General features: G+C 49.2%; 1 protein-coding gene across 1 annotated transcript in view; it reads right to left on the bottom strand.

Moving 5' to 3' along the window:
- Positions 1-12,959, bottom strand: part of LMCD1 (LIM and cysteine rich domains 1) — a 72,699-nt gene that overhangs the window by 853 nt on the left and 58,887 nt on the right. The window contains exon 5 of the mRNA XM_075552328.1: positions 1,856-2,071. Within this exon, the coding sequence (XP_075408443.1) occupies positions 1,856-2,071 (216 nt within the window). The remainder of the gene's footprint in view (positions 1-1,855; positions 2,072-12,959) is intronic.

The following is a 12,959-nucleotide window of genomic DNA, read 5'->3' as shown; positions in this document are numbered from 1 at the left end:
AGTCCCCAACTCCAGCAGACTTGACTTTCCTAGCATCTGCGTAGTTTGGGCCACATCCAAAGCCCAGCTGGGTTCCGAGATGTTATTCCCTGGTGAAGACAGCCAAAGTAGAGCCAATAGTAAGTATTGTCAGTGATCAGTCTTTAAGAGATTGATTCTGTTGAGATTGGAACGTCAAGATAGTCCTTGGCAATATATTGATGAAAAGGAACAGAGGTGGCTCAGCATGCCTCTCAGAAAGAGCATTAAATAGGCCTTCCACTTTCCGAACAAAACAGGAACCAGGACAAATCTTCACTTAAACACTTAGCCAGTGTCTTAACCTGGGGGAAATTCCTAAACCTCAATGAAAGTTAAGTAATTAAACTAAGGTTAAGCTTAAATTACTGTGCCTCAGCTCCCGCCTCTGCCAAGTGGAGACACAGGTATTGCCCATCTGCAGAGGGCTCTGTGAACACTCCATGAGCTAGTGCATCTGCCAGACGTGGACCAGTGACTGAGCCCAAGTCAGAGCTATATTTTCATCACTGACTCATGTACATGTAAAACTAGGTTAATGATACTCTTTCCCCAGAGGGTCCCTGTGACATTTCGATGGCATGATGCAGAGTAAGTAGAACATTGCTGACCGGTGGCAAGTTTTTAACAAATGATGGTGTACTCTCGCTGTGAGGAGATGTGGTCCTCACGACAGTCAGGCTTTCGGGAAGGTCTGCTGAAAGCCCTTTTGAAAGCCTCCTTCCTTTTGATTATGGCCTGATAGCACCGCTATTTGATCAGGCAATTGATTTCAGGACCTTAATTTCATTTGAAGACTCATGTATAGAAGAAGGAGGAGACAGATATGGGCTCAGCATGAGTACATTTGGTCTCGTACAGTATAATATAGTACAGTTTGACCAAACCCACATTCTTTGCCATTGAGTTGCTGCTGACTTATAGTGATCCTATAGGGTAGAGCAGAACGTCTGAGCATTTCCACGACTGTACGTCTTTACAGGAGGAGAAAATCTCACCTGTCTCTCTTGGAGTGGCTGAGGGTTTAAACAGCTGACTTTGTGGTTAATAGCCCAAAGCACAACCACCTACGCCATTCTTTTCCTAAGACTCACTTACTGTCATTGAATGGATCCGGACTCGTTGCAACCTTAGACAGAGTTTCTGAGGTTGTACATCTTTCCTGGAGCTCACCACATTATATTTCGCCCACAAAGGATTGTCTAGCTGTTTCTGCCTGGTCTCTTGTTAACTGCTACACAACAGAAATGTGCAGCATCTACTAGTTATTAGATCAGGAGCTGGGGGAGAAGGATGAGGCTTTCTACTCCCAGAATGAGTTACAGGGGCAGTTCTCCTCTGCCCTATGGGATCGAATCCATGGCAGTGAATTTGAGAGTTTTTTTTTTTTTTTTTAAGATCAGGTGCTACGCCAAACACTTTCTTGCATGGAATTATTTATTCTCATATCAACTTTGTGAGATGGGAACTATTATCATTATCAATGACAAAGCGGAGGCCGAAGAATTAGGTAAATAGCCTAAAGTGACATGACTATGAAGTCCGGAGCCAGGGTCTTCCCTTGGTTCTGGCTGGTGGCTGGACTTCTATAAAGTTCTCCTCGGGACATACTAAGCACCAGGCAGTGGGCCAGGACTGGCACGTGGTCCCAGACTCATCCCAACAACCCCATTGTGTGTGCGGGGCTGGGGGTGGGGAGCCACACTATCAGCTCCACTTTGCAAAGATGAACACAGAGACTTGCAGTGAGCCCTGAGCCTTCACCTCACCCCTTTTGGACTCTGGGTTCTCATCGCAGAGATAGGAGCGCCCATCATGTCACCCCCATGTGACTCACCTCATCGCAGCCGGAGCACCGGGGCCGCAGGCTCTCACAGTAATGGCGGCCACACCAGGGGGCACCGCCCTTCCAGAAGTAGATGAGGTCCACCAGAGGCTCGGAGCACTTGGCGCACACAAAGCAGGCTGGATGCCACTGCTTGCTGTAGCCGGCCCTGTCGGAGTAGATGACCGGGCTGTCGGCTGGGGCCGCCTCCTTGCAGAGCTCACACACCTAGGAGACCATCGGGAGAGCATTATGACACGTGTTCAAATCCCTGTCCCTCCACCTGTGCTTCCAGGATAAACTTGGGCAAGTTACCATGCCTCCCTGTCCCTCAGTTTTCTCCTCTGAAAGTGGGATAATACCACTGGACTAACAGGCTTTGGGGAGAACGATGGGACTTTCTACACCTGAAAGGAGTTACTTTGTTGGAAACTCACAGAGGCAGTCTTCCCCTGAACTCAGTGTCCACTCAATGGCAGTGAGGGTTTTTTGTTTGTTTGTTTTAGAACAGGCTCTACAGATCTCAGGTTTGTTAAGCATTAGACTTCTAACCACACAGTTGGTGGTTCAAACCCATCAGCTAATCCTTAGGAGAAAGACGAGGTTATCTGAAGATTTACAGCCTTGGAAATCCAAACTTTTACTCTGTCCTAGAAGACTACGACGCGTCAGAATCAACTTGGTAGCAGTAGGTTTAGTTTTTGACTTAAGAGGCTGTCTTGAGGATTAATTTAAGTATTTATGTAAAACAGTGATCCTTAAACTTGGTTTCAGGATCCTTTGCTCCCTTAAAACTCACAGGGATGTGTGGATGTGCTTTATACAATTGATGTATGTATATGTATGGATTGTGTTAAGAGTTGTATGAGCCCCTAATAAAATGTTTAAAAAAACAAAAACAAAACAAAACAAAACTCACAGGGAATGCTAACAATGTTCATTTGAACACTGTCCCTCAACATTCATCACGAGATAAATTAAAACAGAAAATCAACAATTTTATATAATAATTCATTTTCTCAGACTGTGTTAACCAGTAGCATGTTAACATGAATGTTTGTTATTCAAAATAACAATTAGTGTCCAAAACAAATGCCGCTGAGTGAGAAGAGGGGCCGCGCTTCATCCTTTTGCAAGTCTCTTTAATTCTGGGCATAATGGTGTCAGCTGCTCTCTCATTGCTGGTTTTGAATTGCTTCGTGTGGATGAGGCTGCTTGAGTTTGAGGAGAATCAAGCAGGTCTGGCTTCCCACCGACATGAAGTTGGAGGAGGGAGGAAGGTATGTTCTAATAAGCTTTCCAGATAGCTGTGGGCATTCCTCTCTGAGATGGCATCGAAGACATTGGCATTCAAGAAGAGGTAGTTTCTCAAGAGCCAGATGACACGTGGACTCGGAGACCATATCCCCATGCCCTTCAAACTGGATTCCACTGAAGCCCATCGTCCCATCTTGTACGTCAAATGGCTCGCTTACACTGGATGGCCATTTTTTAGTGTACTTTAAGTTAGAAGGCGTTTTGATTTTCAGAAACATTGTACAGTTGAGGGGTCCCACAGATGCCAAGCCTGTGTCACCTGGCTTCAGCATTGCGTGGAGTGACTGCCACCACTTGCGTCCAGGTTTGTCGCACTGTGCTGGCCTGCAGGTTGCTCTGACTCGGAGGAGGCTGTGTCATTGTTACTTCAAGTACTGGGAGGGTCGAGTGGTGGATGGGGCTCGGCAGACCTTCCAGAAGAAGGCAGACCAAGAAGGCAGGCCTAGTTCTGAAAATTAGCCACTGAAAATCTTATCGGTTAAAAGACAACTCGATCTGAAACAGTGCTGGAAGACCAGCCCCCCCAGGCTGGACGGCTTCAACAACAGTTCAACAATGGGTTGGGAGATTCTGTGGACCACGAAGCCAATGCAGAGCTGGGCAACATTTCTTTCTGTTGTGCACTGAGCCACCACGGGGCAGCACCAACCCTATCAACAATCTGTGGTATAGTTGTTGCGACTCATGGACCAATAGCGACATATTATTCTAACTAAAGACTACATCCATACTCCAGTTGACTTCCTTAGGATTATTAAGGTCCAATCCCTGTTACAGGAGCCCATCCAAGATATCCCATTGCGTTACGTTGTCTACATGCCTTAGGCTCTTCTTGGCTGTGGCAACTATGAGGACGCCCTTGTCCCTCAACTGGCACCATTGTTTTCAGTCATCCATACAACGTCTAGTGAGCATGTACTACAGGTCAGCAGACACGATAAGACCAAGTCACAAATACTACAAACTGAATAAAATGGTGAGGGCCAGGAGCTCACAACCATAGCAGGTACTCGGGCGCAGGAATCTACGGTTCAAAGGATGGCCTGAAGGGTTAGGAGTCAGTCTCATTGCTATTTGATCTTCACAACAACTCTCTGGAAAGACAGCGCTGGAATTTAGGGCATGAACCCATTTAACAGACGAGTAAAGAGAAGCTAAGGGAGACGAAAGTGCTCGCCTAAGGGACACAGCTAAACTGCAGAGCTGGGACTCAAACCTCAGTCCCTGACTCATGGCTTTCAGTGGGAACCGAGCTGGGTCTCTTGGAAACCCTGACACCCTCTGCGTAACTTGGGCTGTTCCTGGCTGCAGTTCTAATAAATACTCCGCGGGGAAGGTGACATTTCCAGACCTTTGTCCAGAAGCAGAGAGAGCTGGAAAATATTCATTTATTCAATTGTTTATCCACCCCACATGTATTAATGGTCTAGTCCATCCTATGAAGATCAGGATCTTGGCATCCTCAACCCATAAAACCCGTTGTGCCAGTTTGGAGCCTGCTCCACAAAGCCCAGTGATGATGAGGATGACGACGATGCTATGACCGTCACGTTCACAGGGCCATCTCTACGTCCAGTAGTGTGCACAGGACCTTTCGCTCATATTCACACTCCGAAAGCTGGACAATGCGAAAGCAAGGCACAATACATGAGGTGGTCAAGCTGGGCTCTCAGCAAGGCATATTGATTGTAGACTACCAGAGCCAACTCTTTGATGGAAGAAGAGGCACAACCAGAATGCTTTGTAAAAGCGAGGAGGAGGAGGCTTCAGCTCGCTAACTTTACACATCTTGCCAGGAAAGAAGACCATCTCCCAGACAAGAACCACCATGCTTGCGAATGTAGCGAAGGAGCGGGAAACGAAGACACCCTCCATGAGATGGATTAACACAACCATCTCAACAACAGACTCGAACACCATGAAGCGGGTGGGAGACTGGGCAGCGTTCTTTCTCCTGTACATGGGACTGCCATGACTTGGAGCTGATTCAAGGGCAACGCAAGAACACCAACAGAAACCTAGAGCTCAGTTAGAGTTCTTTCCTACTTGGGAAATAATTTTCCTTTCTAGAGATGGTGAAAATGAGGTTCAGAGAGAGTTTTCAATAACATATAACCACAACCTATTTCTCCATAACATATAACAGAGAGGTAGGCTTTGAGATGGACCAAGAGCGCCTTCGAATCTAGGCTTCTTCCTACTATACCACAGGTCACAAATGACTGTCCATGAGCCAAATATGACCTCTGGCTGTCCTTGTGTCGCCTGGGAGCTAAGAATGGGTTTTATATTGGACAGTCAATTAAGTGAAATGGCTCCCTCCAAAAATAATTCCCTTTTTTCCATTAATAGATTGATGTTACAAACAATAACAACAAAACCCCCGTGCTTGTAATATTACTATGAAACTTGTGAAAGCTGGAACTCGATGGAACTGCTCTGTCGTTCCGTATCTTGCAAGTCTTCCGCCTTCCACAGGGGGCAGTCTTTTCACTTTTCTAGGATGTGTTTTAGTGAAAAGTGACTTTTCCTACTTTGACAGGCCTCCAACTGTCACAGGTTCTGGCTTTCACAAGTTTGACTGCCTTGTTGCAATTGTTATACTTATGTTTTGAACATTTCTTGCCTCTTTGGTTACATGAAATACCTACCTACTTGGTATAATATAGTCTGGCTCTTTGACCACAAAGTCTAAAATCCTTCATGGAAGACAATTTGCTAACCCTGGCTTTATGCGATAACTCCAACTGTAAGCCAGTCAAAATTATTATTTTGTTATGGAAAGATGGGAGCTATGTGTTAAACAGTAACTTAAGATTCCCTGGTGGTGCTGTCTATTACCAGTGAGCAAATGTTGGACCGCTAACCACAAGGTTAGCATTTCAAACCCACCAGTCACTCCACAGGGGAAAGGTGAGGCTGTCAGGATGATTTACAGCCTCTGAAACCCGACATGGCATCGGTAGGAATGGATTCCACGGTGCGTGGTTGGTTGGGCTTGCTGGTGCTCTCAATGGGTTGCATGAGGGCTGAAAACTGAGAGGCTCCAGGGTAACGTCCACTCAGCCCCTTCCCTCCCACCTGGAAGGAACTTCCTTGCAGTGGCCAGTCTGCAGACCATCAGAGCCACTGTGAAACTGCCGAGCCTCCAGGTGCTGTTTCTCCTGGGAGCACAGAAAAGGAGAGGGAGGTGTGCAAACAGGGCCTTGATTTGTCTGGGGTGCAGGGGGCAGACACCCCGTGACTTGTGGAAGGAAGAAGATGGGGGTAAGCCAGAAGGGCCATTTGGGGTGATCATGGATGGCCTTGCACTCAGTTAAGATTTGAGATTTAACCCTGGAAGCGAGGGGGAGCTGTCACTGATTCTTGGGGTGAGGCATGCTCTGGGCAGTGTGGGAGAAGGGAAGAGAGATCCCTCACAGATGTCCTGAGTTGACTCAGCTCCGTTGCCTGAAAGTGGCCTGTCGGGCAACTCTCTGGGGATTCTCTTGTGATGCAGCTGCCCTCAGGGCCCCTGGTTCTTGGCCTGACCAGTAAGGTCATGTTATTTTATTTTATGAAAACAAGGATTTGCTTAATGATCCCGGCCAATGGGTGCTAGGAACTCATTTTCTCTTTTTGCTTCCAAGCTATTTTCTATGTCCCTTTCCTGGTTGTCTCAAAGAACCAGAGATGCAAGGGTTCCAGTGGTGTGCTGAGTCTGTCCTGGATGACTGCACTGCATGGGGTGGCGTCCCAGCTACTATGAACAGGCTGGCAGTCAAGTCACAATACCCAGGCCTGCCTTGGGCCCCATAAGACAAGGTTCATCGCTTATCACAAGAATCAACTTCTGGATCTGAGCGGATGGTTTAGAGGAGAGCTATCAAGTTAGACTGCCTGGGTACCTCACTGTGTGACCTTGGACAAGCTACTTAACCTCTCTGTGCCTAGGTTTCTTAATTGTTGAATGGGGTTATTAAGCACAACCACTTGACAGGGCTGCTTCCATTGTTTCCCAGTGTCAGAAATCCTATATACGGTCACTATGAGTTGGCATGAACTCAATGACAGACAGTAGGTTGTCTTTTGGGTACAAACCTGGAGGTTGCCAATACAAAAGCCCAAGGAACACCACAGAAGACAGACTTGGTTATTTGTATCTGTAAAGTACAGCTGACAAATAAAATTAAAAAGACCCCATGGCGAAGCTCTTGTAACACTTAGGGTTTCTATGAGTCAGATCAACTTGCTGGCAATGGCCTTGGCTTTCTTGTGGGTTTTGTGGTCAAGAACAAGTTCTATGGGGTGATGGTAAGTCATGGTGTGTTTAAATCCTACTGAAAAATTCTGACACTCTCCCCACCAAGAATGAATCTCAATGCTTCCCGGAACACAGTTGAGCCCAAGTGACTGCCTTCTATAGAACCGAACGTGGTGGAGCAGATGCTGCGTGATTTCCCAAGGTCACAGAAGCAATGCCACTCATCTCTCACACCCTGAGGCCTGTGAACTGAGGTAAAGAGGAGGTCTTCAGTGGAGGTTCAGGAGTAAGCTGTCCACCTCCCAGGAGAGAGTCCTGGCTAATGTACCTCAGATGCAGCCACCGCCCACCTCTCAGTGGAAGCGCTGGTGTTATTCTGTTGCTAAGTAGGTCTCAGCAGAGTCTCCATACTAAGCCTGGTGATCTACTTCCAGAAAGGAGCCACTGAAAAACCTATGGAAGACAAGGGCCTGATCCACAACTCATCAAGGGGGTAGTGCAATACCTGGCTGTTTCCTCCCTTTGAGCACAGGATTGCTATGACCGGGTCAACTTCATGGCAGGTAACAACAGTGAAGCATCTCAAAACATCCAGGGTGACCATGTGGACAAACCACACAGGGACAGGAAGAAATCCTTATGGAGCTCCTGCTGGTCCAGGCCCAGCTGTTTGTGTCCGGCCGGCACCAAGGCCCAGGCATGTGGATGAAGGACCTTCAGAACATTCCAGCAGCTCCTAGCCCTAACCTTCAAATTGTACCAGATGACGGGGATAGGCTGCCCACCGAGTCCTGATCAAATGGCTGATTTGTTATCAAAATTCATGCGGATGTTTGACGGCATGAAAGTTCAGTGTTCTGTTGTGCATAGAACGGGAGCATGACACACGGACACACAGAATTATGAAGATTTCTGAAGTGGGGTAAGCCAGATGCAGAGTGCTGTAGGCAATAGCAGATGACAGGAAATGCCAAATGACGGCTTCTGAGGACCAAGCTGTGTTGGCGTGCAGAAAGGGAGCAGCAGATCTGGAGAAGCCTCCAAAACATCACTAATCCCTCCCCTCACATTGCCAGAAATCCTGCCCCTATCATGCCGCTGTCTTCTGGAAGGCTCTTACCCAAAGGCCTACCCAGTCTAAACCCAGAGTGCCTTGTGAAAATCTCACTATCATGATATAGTAAATATTAATATAAGAGCCTTAAATTCAGGTGCTGGTTTCTTTCCAACACAAATGCTGAACAATTTATTTATAAACAGCGTCTCCTCATTTCCTCTTATGGTGATCAACCTCCATCTTTGCCTGAAACTGCATGTGTCCCAGAGTATTTGCCCTTGCATGGCCTCACATCCCTGGTGGTATCCTCTCCACTCACTGGAGTCTTCCTCGGGCTCCTTGCGGTATAGACGGTGCAGGAAGAATGCCCAGGGTCACGGACTTTGGAACAAGTTGGCATGATGGGCAAAGGAGACCCGAGACATGTCACTCACCGCTCCGAGCTCCAGCTTCATCACGGGCACACGCCTGGCATGGCCTGGCTCATAACAACGGCTTTGCTGTTGTTAGTTGTTGCGGCATCACTGTTATGCCTCAGACTCCCAGAAGATTCTGGGTAAATTCAAACTGCCTGCATTTCTTCTTGAAGCTGAATGCTTCGCCATGAACGCCACCCAGGAATCTCGTATACATGGCGAGACTGGCCCCTACCCACCTTTTCTTGGGGCACTGCTGACAGAAATAACATGCTGGGCATTTCTACAGAACTCTCTCTCATCCATCGGCTGTGCAGGTTTGGGACCATGAGTCAGGAAAGCTCCATCAAAGATGCTGACAAGAGGAAATGCGTTCATCCTCAATCCCAGCTTTGACAAACGTGTGTGCAGGGCCAGCTCCCCCACCAAGGTGGCAGGCCTTCCACGCGGCCTTCCCTGTTCATCACAGTACCTCCACGTCAAAGGCCTCTCCCAGGGCCTGGAGGTACAGGAGATGGGAGCCGTCACCTCAACTCTGGTTGTGCTGGAAGTCAACCACTCCCCAGTTCCATGGCCAGACCATTGCGTCAACTCCCCATTTTTCTTTTCCTGTATGGCCTGTAACAGCAGACACAATGACGTCCTCATCACCTACGCATTTGCACTTTGTGGCTTGAAGTTAGGAAGCAGTGCTTCACTTTGCTAAGATCGTCTCCCATTTTTTGTTGGAGAGACGATGATAGTCAAGCGCTCGGTTGCTCGCTGAGAGGTTGGTGGTTCCAATTCTTCCAGCAGCACCTCGGGCGAAGGCCCTGGACATCTGTGGCCCTTGGAGCACAGTTTACACCCGGGCTAACCGCGAGTCAGGATCGATTCGACAGCACACCACAGCCGCAACTGGACTGCTCTGATTACAGTAACAACTGTAAAGCCCAGGTTCTAAGTGAATGGCAGATGACAACATTCATCGTCGTCATTTAAACCCCACACACCAAGCTAGTTTCCATTGAGTTGAATCCAATTCACGGTGAGTACACAAAGGGTCTTTGAGGATATGACCTTCAGGAAGCAGACTGCCAGGTCTTATTTCCGTGACACCTTTGGGTGGGGGTTCCAATTGCATTCAATATGTTGGGCCATCCAGGCCCCTACCACAGCATAACCTTTAATAAAACCCAAACCAAACCAGCTGCCGTGCAGGCAGCTCTGACGCATGGCGCCCTCATGTGTGCCAGAGAACTGTGCTCCACAGGGTTTTCAAGGGCTGATTTTCAGAACAGGTTTGCCAGGCCTTTGTTCTGAGATGCTTCTAGGGGGACTTGAACCTCCAACATTACGCTAAGCAGCCAAGCACATTAACTACCCGTCTCACACGGAGACTCTAAGAGTAAGATAAAATGGGATAAAACCAACTCACTGCCCTCCAGTCGATTCTGACTCTGAATGACCCTGAAGGACAAGGTCAAACTGCCCATTTGGGTTTCTGAGAGCGCAGCAAGCCCCGTCTTTCTCCCGTAGACCAGCTGGTGGTTTCAAACTGCCAACCTTGCGGTTAGCACCTCAAATCATCACCATTTTACCATCAAGGCTCCTCTGGGTAAAACAAAACTAATTAGTAAAATGTTTTCTTTCGTCTTACCTATTTTGGACATGCTATCAGTTGGGTGCAGTCTCTGGAGAGGGACATCATGCATGGTGAAGGGGAGGCGCAGGGAGAGACAGAAGGCCTTAAGGAAACGGTTGACCTCACGGCTGCCACATAGGGACAATTGTGATGATGGGGCGGGCCGGGCCCGTGTTTCCTTCTTTGGGGCAAAGAGTCATTATGAGTCAGAACTGACTGGATGGCATCTGACAGCAGCAACAACGAGTCCAGGAGGGGCTATGGACACATCCAGCCCAGAACCTGGGTTCTGGTTTGTTTAGGTTCAGTAGTTTTATGGGAACACAGCCCTGCTGACTGTTTTATGTATCGTCGACGGCTGCTGGTTAGCTACAATGACAGGCTTGCGTACCTGTGTCTAGGACTACCTGGGCTGCAAAGACTGAGCTAGCCAGCCTGCCCTACACACCCAGCCCCAAGTGCTACCCGTGGTTCTACTCCAGGATCCTGGTGGCGGAGTGGGTGCTGCACGGGGCTGCTAACCTCGAGGTGGGCAGTTGGAACCCGTCAGGAACTCATGAGGGAGACAGAGGGGGCTTTCTACTCCTGATAAGAGTCACGGGCTTGGAAACCCACAGGGGCAGTTCTAACCTGTCCTCTAAAGTCTCTCTGAATCAGAATCACCTGGATGGCAGGGTGGTTTTGAGTGAGTTCTAGTAAACGGAATATTATAGAGCCAATTCGGGGGGAGGGGGCAGGGAAAAAGGCTATGTGGCAACACAGCGAAGCAGTCATAGTCTTAAAAGTGGAATCAAGGTAATTTTCTTGGGAAATCAACCCATCCTTTAGAGTCATGAAAATATCTTCATTCTAAAGAAAGGGGGCCAGATGTTACAAAGCCCAGTAACCATGGTGACTTTGTAGTGCTGCTCCCCTGGGGCTCCTGCCTATGGGTATCTGGGGTGTGGGGTAGGAGAGGGAAGGCAAGGGCTCCCTGGGCCAAGTATCCTCGTGCCCCAAGGACAACGGGTGGCCGTGGTTGGTCTCTGGGCCCCCCTGCTCCCCAGTCCCCCAGCTCAGACGGCATAGCGGGTGGCCAGTGGTCTCAAATTCCAGAGAGGAGCTGGTCGCCAAGTCAGCCTGCCCAGCCCACAAGCCAAACATCCGCTTGGACAAAGACTTGGAAGTCTTGTACCCACAAGTATGCACCTCTCCGGAGCTGGAGTGTGGCGCTGCCCGGTGGCCAGCTGCTGTAAGTTTCCACTGGCGAGGCAGGCCCCCCACCCCTATCTTCTCTGCGTTCTTCTAAGGGACATGCGGGGAGGGCTGGGTGTCCTGCCTCCCAGGAGGTAATTTGAGTCCAGGTTAGCAAATGACCTCAAAGAATGGCTCCGCTTCTCTCCGTTTTTGCTTTCCCTCCTAGTGACTCTGTTTGGTCTCATCCCTTGGCCAGAAAAATGGGTGGCATGGGGAGGGGCAAGGCGGGAGCAAGACCCTGCCGGAAAGGTTCCTCAGAGAGAGTGGTGAATGCATTCAGTGCCCTGTCCTGGCTTCCTGCCCCCCTTTCTTCTGTTACAAGTATGGGGTGTGGAGCGGGGCGGAAATTCCTGGGCAAAATGACCCTGCCCAGGAAATCTGTAAATTTAATTTCTGAGACAATCTCCAGTAAGCTGTCTCAATGCAGGGGACTGGTTTAGTGGTGCTGGTAACGATCAGAGCTTTAGGACCACTGCCCACCGGGCTCAGGCGTCCAAAAAGTCCCTCCTGGAGGGAGAGGTTGGAGGGACGGTGTGGAAGACGGGGACGGGGCTGTGGCCATGCTGTGGGGACAGGCCCTGGTGGTTGGTTCTGGCGGCCTCCGGGTCAAGACCAATTAAGAATCCCTGGGGGAAAGGGAGGAAGAGGCCTGCTGTTGGTTGATTTGTGTTTGATGGCTCCCAGATGCTTCACGGAGTTACGAAGCCATCGGTCCCGTACACGTTTATACCCACAGACATGTCCTAGCACGGTGACCCAGCTGCAGTCCCATCGGTGAAGCAGAGAGGGGTGGCATCCAGTCCCACCACTCTCCAGCAATCGCCTAACCTCTTTGTGCTTCAGGTTCCCCATCTGAAAACTGGGGCTAACAACCTCAACCTGGCTCACGGAGTTTTGGAAATGACCGAGGAGGTGCACGGCTGAGTTTCCTTGCCCTCCTTAGTCTCAGCGGGTCGTCTCCTCCCCACAACCACCTCTCCCTTGGCCATGCTACACCGCTCCACGTACAAATGAGGGAAGGAGGGGGACTCGAGTGGCTTTCATTTCTGACTGTCCCCGCCGATTTAAAGGGCTTGCTCTGCAGAGGCAGCGAGTGAGTTATTGTCTGGGGGTTTTCTGCACTGGCATTTCCTACAAACAGGGATTACTCTGCAGGTATGGTGGCTGAAGACGATTCCCATGGAGGCCTTCTCTCCCCTCCTAAGCACTGGGTCCTAACCGTG

Source organism: Tenrec ecaudatus, chromosome 6 (genome assembly GCF_050624435.1).
Source record: "Tenrec ecaudatus isolate mTenEca1 chromosome 6, mTenEca1.hap1, whole genome shotgun sequence".
Lineage (NCBI taxonomy): Eukaryota > Metazoa > Chordata > Mammalia > Afrosoricida > Tenrecidae > Tenrec > Tenrec ecaudatus.
The sequence above is the reverse complement of the archived record's forward strand: the minus strand, read 5'-3'. Positions and strand labels throughout refer to the sequence as shown.